At 52.3% G+C, this 17,673-nt stretch overlaps 1 protein-coding gene across 2 annotated transcripts; it reads left to right on the plus strand.

Annotated features, from left to right (window-relative positions):
- The first annotated feature begins 1,561 nt into the window (after positions 1 to 1,561).
- Positions 1,562 to 12,477, plus strand: GLUL (glutamate-ammonia ligase). Of its 2 annotated transcripts, none has more exons than XM_071435828.1 (7): positions 1,562 to 1,584; positions 7,041 to 7,231; positions 8,398 to 8,559; positions 8,829 to 8,975; positions 9,382 to 9,509; positions 9,675 to 9,874; positions 10,767 to 12,477. In XM_071435828.1, exons 2-7 carry the CDS (start codon positions 7,066 to 7,068, stop codon positions 11,083 to 11,085), a joined length of 1,122 nt encoding a protein of 373 aa, XP_071291929.1. In that variant the 5' UTR covers positions 1,562 to 1,584; positions 7,041 to 7,065; the 3' UTR covers positions 11,086 to 12,477. The 2 variants fall into 2 exon arrangements, with proteins under 2 accessions (XP_071291929.1, XP_071291928.1); XM_071435827.1 differs by lacking the exon at positions 1,562 to 1,584 and adding an exon at positions 5,915 to 6,047.
- Positions 12,478 to 17,673: the final 5,196 nt, after the last annotated feature.

A 17,673-nucleotide genomic window follows, 5' to 3' on the forward strand; every position in this document is an offset into this window, starting at 1 on the left:
AGGTGCTGGCCCCAGGGCAAGCTCTGCAGAGCACAGCAGGTAGGGGCTGGCAGCCGGGAGTGTCCCTGGATCTGGGCAGGGGGCTGCTGGGGCATGGGGCAGCGCCAGGGGCTCCTGGGAGGGTGCCAAGCTGAGCGGTGGTGTCAAAAACGCCAATGACTCGCTTTTAAAAGTTGAATAGTAATAAAATGGTTAGAAAAATAGCAATATAATGAGAGGAATAAAAATTGTGGACAATTTGGATTAGGTGTCCTGTGGCTGCTATCTTGCTGCAAGTCCTTTCTTTAAAAAAATATCTTATATAGCATAGTTTCTATTTTAACATTATGTTATAACCTAAAACTATATTTAACACACTACTTAAGAGAATTAATACATAATTTATATATATATAGAAAATAACACATAACTTTCTAACACATAACACATATAATATTCATTTGAATATTTCCAAAAAGCCAATCATAAAATACACATTTTTCACAGGTGGGCATGGGGACAGGTGGCTCAGAGAGGGGTGGGGATGGAGGTGGCTGTAGGAATTTGCTTCTTGTTACTATTTTTTGTCTTTTTAAAAAGAAAAAAAATATTTGAATATTTGAATTTTTTTTTTAATTTTTTTTTTTTTTTAGTGTTGGAAGCAGAAAAGTTTTAATAAAAGGCAAAATAACAAAACTCCTTACAGAGAAAACCTGAGCCAGGTGCAAGAGGTTCTTGCTCCTGGTAAAACACCCCACAAAAGCCATTAGTTCCTTTGTGCTCTTCTTTTTCTAGTGAATTGCTTAGGCAAGAATTTTGGCTCCTGTCCAGTTAGCTGTCCTTAAGTTTGAGGTGAAGTCCCCAAAGTCCTATGAGGTGTCTTTTTGCCTAATTGAAGAAAGAAACTGGTGCCAGCACCTGGGCTGTCCTGGGGGCCGTGCCCCAAGGTCCCTCTTCCCTCTGTGCATGGTCCAGGGAGCTGAATGAGGAGGGAGGGGTTTTTTTCTTTCACTCTGAGTGTGCCGCTGCAAGTTTGCACTGATTAATTTGCTTTCCTAAACTGGCCCAGGTGATCTGCTCTGGAAAGGCTGAAAGCCCAAGGTCCCTCTTCCCTCTTATGCGTAGTCCAGGGAGCTGAATGAGGAGGGAGGGTTCGTTCTTTTCATTCTGCATGTGCCTCTGCAAGTTTGCACTGATTAATTTGCTTTCCTAAACTGCCCTTTCGGGCAGCCCAGGTGATCTGCTCTGGAAAGGCTGAATGCCCAAGGTCCTTCTTCCCTCTGTGCATGGTCCAGGGAGCTGAATGAGGAGGGAGGGGTTTTTTCTTTCACTCTGAGTGTGCCTCTGCAAGTTTGCACTGATTAATTTGCTTTCCTAAACTGGCCCAGGTGATCTGCTCTGGAAAGGCTGAAAGCCCTCTGGCCACCAGCCCACGGCCACCCTTGACCCTGGCAGCATCTTCAAAGGGAGCATGGGGCTGCTGCGGAGCGTGCAATGTTTGCTCACAGCCAGGGCCAGCAGCTGCTGCCTGCCTGCCCTGGGGGGTTTCGTCAGCGTCCTGCAGCGCTCCGGGGGACACTGCTCAGCCACTGCTGCTTGCACAAGGTCAGTGCCCCCAGGGCCCTCGTCCCCCACACCCCACGGGGGCTCGGTCACTTCTGAGCTAAGCGCTGGCTCGGGTGTTGGCTTGGATTTTCCAGCCCTGGGTGAAACGTGCTGCATGTCCAGGTGTGCCAGGCTGGGAGCACCTCAGGAGGCCACCAGGAGCTGCTGGCATGAGTCCAGGCAGAGGCAGCTGTGCCCAGGGGTGGGCAGAGGTGGAGGTGATGCAATATCAGGACAGGCAGCCCGTGGCTGAGGTCACTTGGGTGCAGTTCAGTTGCTCATGCAGGGCCTCCCAGCACAAAGCACTTCCCTGGATGCATCTGAAAGTTACAGAATCACAGAATGACCAGGCTGAAAGAGACCTCCAAGATCATCGAGTCCAACCCAGCCCTAACACCTCAACTCAACCCTGGCACCCAGTGCCACATCCAGGCTTTGTTAAACACACCCAGGGATGGTGACTCCACATCCTCCCTGAGCAGTCATTCCAGAACTTTATCACTCTTTCTGTGAAAAACTTTATCCTGATATCCAACCTGTATTTCCCTTGGTACAGCTTGAGGCTGTGTGCTCTGGTTGTGTCAGTGCTGTTGGAGAAAGAGCCCAGCCCCAGCTGAGCACAGCCACCTTATTTAGCTCAATTTAGGAGTATCTTGACTGTTGAGCATGGGGAGAGGAGAGATGCTGGAGATGTTCCTGCTCATTGCACAGGGTTGGACTTGATGACCTTCAGGTCCCCTCCAAACCAAACCAAAGCATTCTGGGATTCCATGATGCCCATCCCTCCTCCCTCCCAGCTGTGCCACTGCTGGAGGCTGGGGCATTTTGGGTGTGTTCAGCCTTCTCCTGGGACCTGGGATGGCAACAAAATGGGCAATTCCTCCTCCCTGTGTGACATCTCTGTTGGGGAAGAAAACCCCAAAATAACAACATTCCTTTCTACTTCAGAATTTTTCTTTAGTGCTGGTGAAAGACCAGTGGCTACCTGGGCTTAGCAGTCTGGGTCTGCAATCTGTTGGGTTTGAGATCCCTGGGTCTGGGCTGAGGATCACAGTGCTGGCAAAGTCCCCAAAAGCCATCAGCCACATGGAAATTTCATATCCTATCTATTTAACCCTCAAGTTGCCACCCTCCTCTTCCCACCCACCCCCCTACCCCCCCAATAGTGTGACATTTCTGCATTTTAAGGCATTCCCAAATGGAAGACAGGGATGGAGGGGGACACACAGACAAGGGATGGCTCACAGCAGCCCCAGCAAGGCACAGTGCAGAGGGAAGCCTTGATCCTTTACTGCCCAGCTGCTGGCTGGAGCTGGAAAAGGGGAGGAATTCCTCATGCTAGCTGGGAGAAACTCATCCTTCTCCCCACAGCTTCCCTGGAGAGCACAGGGACATGGCTGTGCCCTGTCCCTGAGGAGGCAGGAGGCTGCAAAGTCCAGCCTGCCCAACCCTCCTAACTCAGCGGCCACTTCCCAACCTTGGCACTTGTCTCAGGATATCAAACTGTGCTGGCGGGAAGCGCCGGGCCAGGCCAATAAAGGCCAATAAAGGCAATAAAGGTGTTCCCACGACTTAACAGCAGGAAGAAGGAAAAACCTGAGCCAGTTGGGACTCACCCCTGGAAGAGGACATTGTCTCACTCTCTGGCTGTGCCTGTGGCCCTTTGAAGGTGGATTTCAATCCACTCCTGGGTGGTGTCACCGTTGGCACCGAGCCCTCCCCAGCTGCCCCCCAGGAGGGTTTTGCTGGTGACACCGGGGGTCACTCGGGCACGCAGCTGGGCCAAAGCACAGCCCGAGCAGGTTTTCCCAAAAAATAATTTAATTTTTTTTTTAAAAAAAGAAGCTAAATTAAATATTTAAAAAGCACAGCTCGAGCAGGCTTTCCCCAAAAAAAATTTAAAAACTATTCGGCGACATTGGGGGTCACTGGAATACACAGCTGGGCCAAAGCACAGCCTGACCAGGCTTTAAAAAAAAAATTTAAAAAAGTTTAAAAAAGAAGAAACTAAATTAATTTTTTAAAAAGCACAGCCTGAGCAGGCTTTCCCCAAAAAATAATTTAAAAATTATTTAGCAACACCGAGGGTCACTGGAGCACACAGCTGGGCCAATTAAATTTTAAAAGCACAGCCTGAGCAAAAAAAAAAAAAATTAAAAATTATTCAGCGGCACTGGAGGTCACTGGAGCACACAGCTGGACCAAAGCACAGCCCAAGTAGGCTTTAAAAAAAAATTAAGAAATTAAAAAAAAATTAAAAGGAACTAAATTAAATTTTAAAAAATTTACAATAATTTTAAAAAATTTACAATAATTTTTAAAAATTTACAATAATAAAAAAATTACAATAATAATAAAAAAAAATTAAAAAAAAAAGGCCAAGCTGGAAGGGGAGGAGAGGAAGGAAGGCAGGAGGTAAACAAGCCGGGTGAGCCCAGCGAGGAGGCCCGGGAACGCTTCCCGGGAGAGGGCGCTGGGTCCGCGGCTGCCGCTTCTCTCCGGCTCGCAGGGGGAGCACAGGGGCTTGGCCATGAGCCAGCCAGCAAACCCTCCGGGGCTGGCAGCTCCATCCTGCCACCCCCGCCACCACAGCCCTGCCCAGCCTGGGGGTCTCCGCCTGGCTGGGGTTTGCTGCCCGGTGTGGATTTTTGGGATGGAGAGATGATGTTTACATTGTCCAGCTGCCTTCGCTCCCCCCTTGCCTTCAGGGTTGGCTGGAGCTGCCCAGCCCCGAGGCTTGCGGGGCACGGGGGTCACCCCACTGCTCAGGGGCCTCCTCTTGTAAACATCTGGGTGTGTTCGAAGGCAAAGGTGGACAGAGTTACTGGGAAATGTGCAGGTAGCAACCGTAATTCCAAGAATTTGGAGCTGTCAGAGCTCTCAGATTAAAGAAACCCTCCACAGACCTAGGGAAGACGGCTGGACGCTGCTTTACGTTGCCTGTGGCTTGACAGCTCCCCTTTATGGGAGCTATTTTGGGCTCCTGCTCCTGCTCTGCTTCCTTTTACTCCAGCTGAGCTGTTAGATTTGGGTGACCACAGCTGAACTTGGGCTGAACGTGAGTTGCTGAGCTCATTTCCCAGGGTAAAACACCACGTTCGTTGGTTTGTTTGCGCGTTGGAGCCATTTCTCTGTGCTCAGGGTGCAGGAGCAGGGCTGGTGCTGGCAGGAGGCGCTTTCTGGGGCGCTCAGGGCAGGCTGTTGCAATGCTCGGTGGCTCTGCCTTGCCCAAGCAATTCCAGGAGGAGAAAAGCACCCGAATTTCACCTCGTTCTGGACAGCCTCGGGGGATTGCCACACACCCGTGGCTGCTCCAAGGTGCTGGTGAGGACTGAGCCAAGTTGTCCCCGCAGGGAGGGTGGGGATCTGGCTCTTGAGATGGGTGATAAATCAAAGTGTGGTTTTGGCCAGCACTTCCACCTCCTCCCTCCTGAGGATCCGGCTCTTCCCTGGCCACTTTCCCTCTGGATTCTGGCTGTACAGTGGCCGTGTCCGAGGCAGTGTGGCTGGGATGGCTGGGAACTCCAGTTTCTCGAGGAATGGCAGCTCTGGTGCCACCTCCTGAGGCTGGCACGGGACACAGCAGGATCCTGTGGCTCCGTGGCAGGCGTGTGGGTGGCGTGTGCTGGCCCTGGGACCTGCGTGTGCCCTGGTGTGTGCACACACGGCTGCCAGCTCCGTCTGCTCCTGCTGGCATGGCTCTCCCGCCCCTTGGATCCGGGATGGGACTTGCACGAGTTTCTTGTTCCGTCTCCTGGAGCTGCAGGAGATGGGACAAGCGACCCTGTGGGGTAGAGACCCGGACATTGTGGAAAAACACTGGGCACTGCCTGCGGTTTGCTGGGTGCTCCCATGGTGGGGCTGGGGGATTTCTCCCCCCTCGAGTGATCCTTGCAGCGAGGCTCTACAGATCCAGCTGCTGGAGGCTGTGACCCGCTCCAAGGAGGACAAGGGGGGCACCGAGGCTTTTGTCCCTCTCCCAAGAGCGGGCACCAAGCCAGAGGGGCTCGGTGGAGCTCCATGCCTCCCTCTCTCCCTGTTTTTCCGGGGCGGCCGGTTTCCATCCCTGCCAGCTCTGCCAAGGCAGCCTAATGTAAACGCTGCCGAAAGCCTTGGATCCGCTCCCGCCCGCCCAGGGACGAGAGGTTGTTTTTCCAGTCGGCAGCGCTGTTAAAAACACCCCAAACCCACCCAATCTCTCCGCTCTCTGCCCTCTCTTCCCTCACTTTTCCGCACCCACCCGAGCGCCCCTTTGCCGGGGGCGGCCCGGCCGAAGGAGGAGGAGGAGGAGGAGGGAGGCGGGGTGGTGGCCCTGTCCCCCCTGCCGTGTCCCTCCCGTCCCGCCGCGCTGCCCAATCCGTGCGGCGGGGCCGGCGCTGCTCCGCCATAAAGGGGCGGCGGGCGCGGCCCCGGGAGCCGAGCGTGGGAGCCCCGCGCCCGCCCGCAGCCGCCACCGAGCGCAGGTACCGGCCCGGGGGGACACGGGGACACCGCTGCCCGCCACCCGCCGCAGCCCCCCGGGCTCGGCAGGGCCGGGGAGGCAGCTCCGGGGAGATCTTCCAAGGGAAAATTCCTCCTTTGGGGGAAGGGGAGGATGGGGCGAGGGGGGGGAGGAGGAAGAGGCAGCTTGAGTTTGCTGTTGAAAACATTCCCTTTGCAGCTTTTGTGGGTTTTTTTACCCCCACGAGGTTGCCTGGGGAGGCACGCGTGGGAGATGCCTCTGACAGGGCAGCGGGGCAGGGGGAGCCGCGGCGGGGTGGGCTGGGGACGGCTCATCCCGCAGGGATGTTGGAGCGACTTCCCCAGTCAGTCCGCATTCCCAAAGTGCCGGCATTCCCAAGCTCCCTGGAAATCAGCCGGTGCTGTGGGTCGGACACGAGTGGGCTGGCTGGCGATAGAGCCCGGCCCGCAGGGCTCTGGGGATGCTGCAGCTCCCACGCACCGGTTCTAGAGCCACCCCGGCCCATCCCGCTCCCCACTGCTGCCTGGGGTGCTCAGGGCTCCTGTGTGCTGCCTGTTGCTTTTCCTGCTGCCCTGGCACCGGGCTTGGATAACCTCAGCCGGGCTGAGAAGGCAGCTGGGGCAGAAAAGCCCTCCTCGATGATGCAGATTTATTAAGAAAGCCCCAGCTAAGCTTTCCTTGCATTAGCCTTGCTCTTGAGCAGAGTGTGGAGGTGAAAAGTTCATGTGGGGCTAAGGAGCCCTTTGGAAGCCCTGTTGCTCTGGTTTATTAGCAGGAGTTTGGTGTTTTGAAGGGTTTCTGGAGCAGGGCTAGCCTGAGCTGCTGTGTGTTCTCCCTGAGGAATGACAGGGAACCGCTGGAGATGGCAGCCAGCCCTGTGGCCGAGCTGTCTCCTGCTCCTCCCTGGCCTTGGGTGGGGAAGGGGGGCTGCGGGAAAATGTGGGCACGCAGGAAAGGGCTCACAGCTGGGGCTGTTTGTGACTCCCCCCTGCAGGAACCCCCTCGTCAGGACTGCAGCCATGGCCACCTCAGCGAGCTCCCACCTGAGCAAAGCCATCAAGCACATGTACATGAAGCTGCCGCAGGGGGAGAAGGTGCAGGCCATGTACATCTGGATCGACGGCACGGGGGAGCACCTCCGCTGCAAAACCCGCACGCTGGACCACGAGCCCAAGAGCCTGGAAGGTGAGAGGGCAGGTGCAGCACTCGTAGCCCCTCACTGGGTGGAGGAAGGATGCCATTTCTCTCTTCCCGTGGCAGAAGGATGGTTTTTAGGGAGGACATTCCACCTCGTGCTCTTCCAGTTACCCCTTTCCTCATATACCTCAGGGGGATGTTCCCATGTCTCCAGATGTGGAGTTTCAGGGAGATGCCTGGGGCTGGGAGCCCGTCCTTGGTGCTGTCCCTGCCGTGGAGGGGCTGCTGGCAGGGGCTGGGGGCTCTTGGCAGGGGCTGGGCTGCCCATTGACTCTTGAGTACTCGTTTTGGCCGGAAGTAGTTTGGCAGAAGAAAGTGCAGGGGAAAGAATGGAGCTATCCGGTGTAATTAAGAGCTTGTGTCCCTCAGAACAAACAGTCCCAGCTTACACAATAATAGCATTAGGATTTTCCCCAGGTTGCCATGGAGCTGGCTGGAGACAGTTATGAAATGAAAATACTGTGTGTGACTGAGCAGAATTATCTTTTTTCTTTCCTTTTTTTTTTCTTTTTTTTTTTCTTTTCCCCTCTCTCCTTTCCCCTTTTCCCTCTGAGGGAGTGGTTGGCACAGCTCCTTGGAAATCTTTGTGCTTCCCATCCTCCCTCTTTCTCCCTGGGATATGGAGGAGATAACATTGTCCGGGTGGACTTCTGGGCTTTGACCTGGAGGGCAGTGCTCAGGATGGAGGGGTGGGCAAGGGGCCATACTCCCCTTCCATGTGAGATTCCACCTCTCTATGATTTGCCTTCCCACCTTCTTAAGGCCTTGTAGCTTGATTGAGGGTATTTCATGGCTCCCCTCATTCCCACAGCTGGAAGGTGGCTCGTGGTCTCTCCCAGCTGAGGGGACCAGGTGCTTTGCTCATCCCTGTGGTTGTTGTGACATGGGAAATGTCCTCAGTGCTACTCTGTTCACTCAGGCTTGGCCAGCAGCCCAGCAACTTGTTATTTTCCAGGGTGGCTGGGGACTTGCACTCCTGTCATTTTTTTTGCTTGTTTTGGGTTTGTTGGGTTTTTTTTTTTGCTTCCCCCACTTGGAACAAAATCAGCTGAGCTGGGATAAACCTATTCTCTATGAGCATCTTCACCTCTGTCTTCCTGGTGGGCAGCAGGGAGCCCATGGGTCACTGTGGCTGGTTCCTCTCTTTGCTCCAGATCTCCCTGAGTGGAATTTCGATGGCTCCAGCACCTACCAGTCCGAAGGCTCCAACAGTGACATGTACCTGCGACCTGCTGCCATGTTTCGGGACCCTTTCCGCAAGGACCCCAATAAACTCGTTCTCTGTGAGGTCTTCAAGTACAACCGCCAGTCTGCAGGTGACTGAATGGACCTTCTCCCTCCTTCCCTTCTCCTGGTGGAGGTGGTGTTCCTGGGAAGGGGAATGGGATCCCTGCCCGATGCTGTCTGTGCCCTTAGCATGACACAGAAATAACGTGAAAGTAGAGGGCAAACGAAGCGCTGGTGATGGACTAAAGGGCTGGGCTTGGGATTCTTCAACGCTGCTGGGACTCAAAGTGTGAAATAAGTGGAAATGGGGAGTGGAGGTGGCATCGCTCATGAGCCTCGTGTCGATTTTCCATTCCAGAGTCAAATCTCCGGCACACCTGCAGGAGGATTATGGACATGGTGTCCAACCAGCACCCCTGGTTTGGGATGGAGCAGGAGTACACTCTCTTGGGGACAGACGGACATCCATTTGGCTGGCCTTCCAATGGCTTCCCTGGACCCCAAGGTAATCTTTTGGGAGCCTGGAGCAAGTCAGGAGTGTTTGAACTGAAATCTGTGTGGCACAGCTTCAGACGAGTTGAGGGCTCCAAGGTGTTCCTAGAACCGAAGGTGGATGGTAGAAAGTGGAATATTGGCAAAACTACCATGAGATTAAATTTGTCACAGAAAGGCTGAGGTGTGGATTGGCCACATCCAAATTTGCTGCTGGGTTTGTTGGTCTGCAGGGGACTTAAACTCAGGAGCAGACTTAAACTCGGGGCGAACTTGCTCTCCGTCAGTATTCTACTCTGCCAGTTCTTCCATGAAAAACACACCTTGGGGCTTGTGAAGAGTTCTCTGTGTGTGCTGGGTGTTCACTGGATGTCAGGGTTTTTCCCTGTGGAGGCTGATGTTGCCCTGTGCTGTTGCAGGTCCGTATTACTGCGGTGTGGGGGCAGACAAAGCCTATGGCAGGGACATTGTGGAGGCCCACTACCGAGCGTGCCTTTATGCTGGCGTGAAAATCGGAGGAACCAACGCAGAAGTGATGCCAGCCCAGGTAAATCATTCTAAGATGCTTCATGGAGTGAGAGAGTAGCATGGAAAAACCCCAGGCAGGGGGAGCTGTGTGTGCCTGCTCTGAGCTGTGTGGCTGTGTCCAGCATCAGGGGGTGGGAGGTGCCTGTCTCCACCCCACTGAGCCCCTGACACCTCCTCCTTGCAGTGGGAGTTCCAGGTGGGACCATGCGAGGGGATTGAGATGGGCGATCACCTCTGGATCGCGCGCTTCATCCTGCACCGGGTGTGCGAGGACTTCGGGGTCGTGGTGTCCTTCGATCCCAAACCCATCCCTGGGAACTGGAACGGTGCTGGCTGCCACACCAACTTCAGCACCAAGAGCATGAGGGAAGAAGGAGGTCTCAAGTAAGTGTTTGGGTTGTTTACTAGGCAGCAGGATATTGGATGATTTTGGTGCTTGGTGTGACATCTGAGTCTTCTGGATAGGGTTTTTTTGGTTGTTTTGGTTTTGTGGTTTCTTTTTTTTCTTAGTATGTATTTTTTTTTATAACGACACATTCTTGTCTTGATGCTTGGTGGGCAATTCAGCCAGCAGTACAGCTCCACCAGTACAGGATGCAGCTATCTCTAACAGCCTGTCCAGCTCCTGACCTCCCAGTGCTGGGAACAAACAAACAAACCAACTCAGCACAGGGCTTTTTAAATTATATTTTTATAGCCATGATGAAAGAGAAAGACCATTTGCTTCATCTGGGCAAGGCTGCCATGTTTTCTTAAGAGATGAACATCCTAAAAATGCAAACTGTGAGTTCCTGCACATGACCGCTGTGCAGTCAGGGACACTGTGTCACTGGAGCTGCGTGGAGGGATCCATCCTGGCAGCTCTGGAGTTCTGTTTTTTTGTCATAATCTTAGTGCTGCCCTGAGATAACAGGACTCTGTGAGCTTCATGAATAGAAACACCAGTGTTGCGATCTCTCCTGTCTAAGAAGTGGGAAGTGAGAGGTTTAATTGGTGGTGTCTCACAGATGACACTCTCTGGGAGCCTGTGGGATTTGGCCACGAGGACTTTTCTGGGTCAGCAGCAGGAGAGAAGAGAAACCCCTGTTTCTCTTGGGATGAACAGCCAAGTGGGCTGTGGGGCACAAGGCATTATCACAAAGTGCCTTGGGGACTCTGATTAATCTCGCTGTCACTTTGACACGACAGTCCAGAGGCATTCAGCTCCAGAGGCGTTCAGCTCATCCCAACCCTCACTGTGCCACCCCCGTCCCTCCCTCCCTCCCTCCCTCTGCAGGCACATCGAGGAGGCCATCGAGAAGCTGAGCAAGCGCCACCAGTACCACATCCGCGCCTATGACCCCAAGGGGGGGCTGGACAATGCCCGGCGCCTGACGGGCTTCCACGAGACCTCCAACATCAACGAGTTTTCTGCCGGCGTGGCCAACCGCGGCGCCAGCATCCGCATCCCGCGCAACGTGGGCCACGAGAAGAAGGGCTACTTCGAGGACCGCCGGCCCTCGGCCAACTGCGACCCCTACGCCGTGACAGAGGCGCTGGTCCGCACGTGTCTCCTCAACGAAACCGGGGACGAGCCTTTTGAGTACAAGAACTGAGCAGACTGCGCCCCGCGGCTGCCGCCGCCGCCTCCCCCCCACCCGCGCTCCCCGCGCCCCAAAAGTTCCCTTCTAGCTGTAATCCCGAGGGTACAAGATAACATGTTTCCTGTCTCAGTAACTCTTGTTGTCTTGAGGTGGGGGAGGAGGGCAGGTTTAGTTTTATCCGTGTCTGTTTGTCGTTGACTCTTCGGAAGAGGAGAGGAGGACGGGGTGTTAGAGAACTTTTAACCACTGTTTTATTTTTTTTTTTGTCTAATTCATGTGTACATCCGATGGGATCCTGTGGCTTCCAGGGACAGACTGCACACGCAGAAAGCATGTAGGAGAGGAGAAAGCTTAAAACAGAGCCAGATTTGGGGGGCCAGCCCCACTGCTGACTGATGGCTGTCTGAGGTTGGTGCCTCTCTGTGGAGAAGGGAAGATGGGAGCTGTGGTGATGGGAGCTGTGCGTGTGTTCCTGTTTATTTGGGGACGTGACGGGGACATCGTCGCCCTCCGGCCACTCTGAGGTTTCTGGGAATCTTCTGGCATTGAGGAGAACTCTTGGTTCTGTCACTGGAAGTCAACCCATCTCTGGCTCATAACACAGAGTGAAGTAGTATTTTTCTATTTAAATATAAAAACAGCAAAAAAAAAAAAATATATGAAAGTGTTTTTTCCTTGGAAGAGATGATGTTCCAACGCCTCATCCAGCCAGAGCAGGCAGAGCTCTTGCGGATGCAGTCGGATGCAGGTGGGACTGAGGGTGAGCTCGGAGGGAGACTGGGATGAGATTTGTTCCAGCATGGAGTGGAGCTTGCAGGAGGGTGTTCCCAGAGCAGGAAGCCTGCAGAAGCATTTGTTACTGTAATTCAGGTGGCCGTGACACGCTCGGAGTTGGGAGGAAGGTGTCCTGAACCAAGAGTTGACTGGTCAACAGCGTTCTGGACAGAGCTGTGGCTGTGTCACCTGTCCAGCAGGGCTAGCATGTCACTAAAGCAGGGCTTTGGATAAAGGTTAAAACAAAACAAACAAAAAAAAAAAAAAAGAAGAAAAAAAAGAAGAGAAGTTTTAGATTTTTTTTTCATAATTAATGTTCTTAGTTTCTCTGACTGAATGGTTTTACAGAGACCGTTGATGCCACTGTTGTGTCCTGGCTCTCTCGGGCTGCCTGCCATCCAGCCAGGATGATGGGGGCTAGGAGAAGGGAAGGGAGAGGCCACCTGGCCCTCCCAGCCAGCCCTGGCACTCCCAGCTGCTGCTGGGGGGTTCAGACGTTCTGGGATTTTTCACTTGGGTATCTTAGATGGTGCCAGTTATATTCCGTTGCATATGGACTTCTTCTCAATAGGTTTCTTTTTTTTTTTTTTTTTTTGTAATAAAAAAAGAAAAAAAGAACAAAACCTTCAATCTGACGTCTGCAGCCTCTTTTTGTACGTGTGTTGCCTTCACCATTTGAAAGGATTTTGACTCTGATAGTGGGTAGGTGTGGCTTTTCATTTGGGGGCGTCAGGGGTCTTTCAATCCATGTGTGCTCTCCAGAAAATGGGAATTTGTCAGCAGTGGTTGGTTCTGTGGTGAGGGATGGTCCAGCTCTGGCTTGCATGGGATTCTTTTGGGATGGGAAAGGGCCTGGGCTTGTGAATGTCCATAGGGAGGGTTATGGGGTGGCTACAGATGTTTGTGCATTTCTCAGCCTCCTCCTCCTCCTCACAAGTTCTACAGGATAGAGAAATCCTACAGAAAACAAAACTCCAGCAAACTTAATTGAAAAGGGAGCTTTGTGGAAAAAGAACCTTTCCCATTCTCCCTAAGAAAGAAAATGAGAGAGAAGTGAGAACCCAGTCATTTGGGAAAAAAACCCCGGCAGTAGAAATGTGTCACTTTGCTCCTGTGGTCCTTTATTTAGCCCGTGGTGCCATTCCCTGGCTCCCCAGGAGGTGCTTCCATCAGGAGAGGATGCTTTAACCATTCCCACCTTTAAATCTGGATTAACTGCACCTGAGCCTCCTGCTGGGCTGATGAGGCCATTCCTGCAGTCATGTTTTTTTTGTGGATCGAGTGTTTTCCTGCATCTCCCTCTTGGGGAACATCGGAGGCAGCCAGCACTTTGCTCAACACAGTCCCAAAATTACCCCTTCCCTGTGCCTCTGTGACAGGAACAGAGGCAAAGTGAACACCTTTCCTTTCCTCCCATCCTGACACAGCCACAAGGACTTGGGAGCTGGGGTGCTGCAACCAAAACAAAACCCAGGGGTAACTCAGGAGCCTGGAAATCTTCAGGTTTTGTTCTGATTTGGGCTCAGGGGCAAGGCAGCTGCTGTTTCTGATGCATTCCAAGAAAATGTTATAGAGGAAAGAACTGGATTTCACCTGAAGTAAGAGAACTTTTCTAAAGGCATTGGCACAGAAGGAAGGAAAAGACAGGTTTGGTTTTCTGTTTGTTCTTCTTAAAGATCCTGTGCTTCCAAACACTGTGAATCATTGAAGCTGAATCTCCCTCCAGACACCCTTTCCTCCTGGGGAATAAAAAAAATTGGGAAAAGGGGACCTGGTTCAGTTTTGGCCACTAAGCATCAGCAAGGCAGGAGGAGCTGATGGGCAGCAGGTTTTGTGTTTTGCATTGGAACCATGGAATGGTTTGGGCAGGAGGAGCTGATGAACAGCAGGTTTTGTGTTTTGCTCCCAACTCATGGAATGGTTTGGGCAGGAGGAGCTGATGGGCAGCAGGTTTTGTGTTTTACCTTAGAACCATGGAATGGTTTGGGCAGGAGGAGCTGGTGGGCAGCAGGTTTTGTGCTTTGTTCCCAAATCATGGAATGGTTTGGGCAGGAGGAGCTGATGGGCAGCAGGTTTTGTGTTTTACTCCCAAATCTGGAATGGTTTGGGCAGGAGGAGCTGATGGGCCCCAGGTTTTGTGTTTTACCATAGAACCATGGAATGGTTTGGGCAGGAGGAGCTGATGGGCAGCAGGTTTTGTGTTTTACCATAGAACCATGGAATGGTTTGGGCAGGAGGAGCTGGTGGGCAGCAGGTTTTGTGTTTTACCATAGAACCATGGAATGGTTTGGGCAGGAGGAGCTGATGGGCAGCAGGTTTTGTGTTTTGCTCCCAAATCATGGAATGATTTGGGCAGGAGGAGCTGGTGGGCAACAGGTTTTGTGTTTTGCATTGGAATCATGGAATGGTTTGGGCAGGAGGAGCTGATGGGCAGCAGGTTTTGTGTTTTACCATAGAACCATGGAATGGTTTGGGCAGGAGGAGCTGATGGGCAGCAGGTTTTGTGTTTTGCTCCCAACTCATGGAATGGTTTGGGCAGGAGGAGCTGATGGGCAGCAGGTTTTGTGTTTTGCATTGGAATCATGGAATGATTTGGGCAGGAGGAGCTGATGGGCAGCAGGTTTTGTGTTTTGCTCCCAAATCATGGAATGATTTGGGCAGGAGGAGCTGGTGGGCAGCAGGTTTTGTGTTTTGCCATGGAATCATGGAAGGTTTGGTTTGGAAGGGACCTTGAATATCACCTCATTCCAATCCCCTGGCGTGGGCAGGGACACCTTCCTTGGGTTGCTTTGGGACAAACAGCATCTCCCTGTGCCATTGGGGTATCCCTGAGGAAGATGCCATCTACAGGGTGTCCCTCAGGCTGATAAGGGGAACAGGCATCAGTCCTTTGCTCCTCCAGCTGCCCTGAATGTAAATTTAGGTCAGGAGCTGGATGCTTAATGGTTCCTCTTGTTCTCAGCTGAGAAAGCATTTATCCACTCACTGCACAATTACCCGGCTGAAAACAAGGTCAGAACAACATTGTGCAGGAAAATGGCTTTTCAGATCATTATTAAAAGTATAGGGGGGGAAAAAAAGATTATAATGAATTGGAAGGAGGGAAGAAAATAATTTATTCCCCTTAGACATTGTTTTCTGACTTTTTTTGCCTAAAGCCTGCTTGCTGAATCTGCTTTGTAGTTACCTAAACACCATTTCCCAGCTGTGTAGGGTAGGGAGGCCTCCTCTTAAGGCCACGGGGCTCTTACAAATTGAGACTGAAACCCTCAGAAGCTGAATTTATGTCTTATGCATTCATAGAAAACATTTTGACTTTTGATCTGAGCCTCTCAGGAGGAAGTGAATCTCTTTTCTCTGTACTCACACATCCTTAAAATGTGAATAATGATATAGCAAGGATCGGTCCCAAAGGGTTTGCTGGGCACATCCAAGCATCAGGAACTGCTCCAAATGAAGCAGCCAAAAATAGCAGCAGCTTTTTGAAGTGCCTGTTGGTTGTGCTCCCTTTTAATCAAATACCAGCTTAGGAGACAAGGCTGCCCCTAACCCATTAATATATCTGATCACATGCCAGGCTTTCCCCCACAGCTGGATTTTAAGGCAATCAAAAGAAGATTAGCCACAGCTCCCTTCAAACACAGCCTGGAGCACATGAGCTAATCAAGATCACACTTGAAGCATCTTTTTGTGCCAGGCTGTGCCAGCCCAGTTATTGCCTGGACACAAGGGATTTTCCCTTTTTGCAGAGCCTGCTGCATCAGGTGTGGCTGTTTGGATTTCTCTTGCCCTTTCCCACTCTCACTGATGCTGCTCCAGTATCCCCATCCCTCTTCCTTTACCATTTTGTGGGGGTTTTTCAGTGCTATTTGATCTTCCTTGATTACCTTTTGTTGGTAGGTCAGCCTTCACAGGCTGGCACAGCCTCTGGCTGAATACATCTGGAGGAGGAGGAGGAGGAATCAGCCAGCCTTAGCTGGGCCAGGATTTGCTGAGCTGACATTTGGATGCCCTTACCTGGGGGAGAAGAGAGCCAGGGAGGGAGAAGTTGCTGGGTGAAAGTGTTTTTATTTCTCCAATCTGTGTTTTCCCCTCTTCCTGGGGTGCTGATGCTGGGAGTGTCCTGCATCTCCTTCTGCCCCTAGGCACAGACTGCTGAGAGGGTGATTTGCTCTGCAAGAGCCTCTGTTTGGGCTTGAAGCTGCTGTTATCAGAGCAGCTTTGTTCTCTTGAAAAGCCCTTTGGAGCTCCAGCAGCTCCTCTGCTGTGGGGCCCAGCTGAGATCTCCACTTGCAGTTCATCAGCTGATAAAGTGATGAGCTTTCCACTTAGGAGAAGAGGTTGGAGGTTCTCTGTGTCCTCTAAGGCCAGGGCATGTTCTAGAAGGGCGCTGGAGAAAGGTCAGGTGTGATAATTTCTTGTGTGATCCCTTGTGTGAGCTGGCAGAGCTGGGAGGGGACTCCTGCCATCACACAAATCCATAACCCAGCTCCAGCTGAGGCAGCATCTCATCCCACTTGTTCAGTTACTGATTAAACTGAGGACAGCTGCTTAGGGAACAAGTGGGAGCTCTTGAAAGGGAAGATCTCCTCAGGCCTGCCTGGCTTCCCCAGCCAGCTGGCTGCAGAGTCAGACCTGGGCTGCCTCCTGAGTGGGTCCTCCACCCACGAGTGCTTCTCCAGGCTCTCCAGCTGGGACTGATGACCTATTTGCAGTTTCAATACGTCTGGTGTGGATGTAAATGGAACCCTGACTCTTTGCTTGCTGACAAAGGGGCCAGGCCATTGGTAGGATCAGCTTTTCCCGAGGCCATGCAGGTTGTGGGGGCTATCAGTCACTGAGTGAGTTGTGATCTCAGTCTGAGCCTCGTGACTCCACCCTGAGCTGGGTGTTTGGGGACTGTTCCTCCTTTTTGTGCACTGATCTCTGGTGGGAACGTTTGGAGAAGAGTTCTAGAGAGACACAATTCCACTGCTCCCCACACTGAAGCATCATCTCCATTCCCAGTGGGAGATGATGTGGGTTAGAGCACCTCTGAGCTGCCTCTGGAGGTGTCAGTGCTCAGAAGGAATGGAATTTGGGGCTGGGTGCTTCTTGCACGTTAGCCCCCAAAAACCTTCAGTGGTGGACCTCAACATGAGCTTGCCTGACTGAGGAGAAACCCAGGGTGAGAGAGGCAAAGTGGGGAGGAAAATCCACATTCTGTGACTCCATACTGAGCACCAGGACTGCAGCTCTTCACAGCCTTGCCGGAGAACTGAGCCCTTCTCTCTCAGTGTTGGAGAACTGAGCCCTTCTCTCTCAGTGTTGGAGAACTGAGCCCTTCTCCCTCAGTGCAGCAGAACTGGGCCCTTTGACCTCACTGCAGGAGAACTGGGCCCTTTGGCCTCACTGCTCCCTTCCTCTCCTTCCCCACATGGCAAGGAAAATCTTTTGCTCCCAGCACCGTAACCTTTTTTCTTTATTCAGTTTTCTGTTGTATTTTTGATAAGGTTTAATAAACCTTCCTAAACTATGAAAAGTGAGCAGCTATTTCTCACAATCCACATTCTGTGGCTCCAGACTGAGCACCAGGACTGCAGCTCTTCCCAGCCTTGCAGGAGAACTGGGCCCTTCTCCCTCAGTGCAGCAGAACTGAACTGGGTCCTTCTCCCTCAGTGTAGCAGAACTGAACTGGGCCCTTCTCCCTCATTGCAGCAGAACTGAACTGGGTCCTTCTCCCTCATTGCAGGAGAACTGAACTGGGCCCTTCTCCCTCACTGCAGGAGAACTGAACTGGATCCTTCTCCCTCAGTGCAGGAGAACTGGGCCCTTCTCCCTCACTGC

Source organism: Agelaius tricolor, unplaced genomic scaffold, assembly GCF_023055355.1.
Source record: "Agelaius tricolor isolate 1412-34295 unplaced genomic scaffold, bAgeTri1.0.p SCAF_11, whole genome shotgun sequence".
Taxonomy (NCBI): domain Eukaryota; kingdom Metazoa; phylum Chordata; class Aves; order Passeriformes; family Icteridae; genus Agelaius; species Agelaius tricolor.

Coding starts and splice junctions, on each gene's coding strand:
- GLUL (XM_071435828.1), top strand. CDS start 7,066: ATGGCCACCTCAGCGAGCTCCCACCTGAGCAAAGCCATCAAGCACATG. Junction 8,976..9,381: donor TGGCTTCCCTGGACCCCAAG/GTAATCTTTTGG, acceptor GTGCTGTTGCAG/GTCCGTATTACTGCGGTGTG. Junction 9,510..9,674: donor CAGAAGTGATGCCAGCCCAG/GTAAATCATTCT, acceptor TCCTCCTTGCAG/TGGGAGTTCCAGGTGGGACC.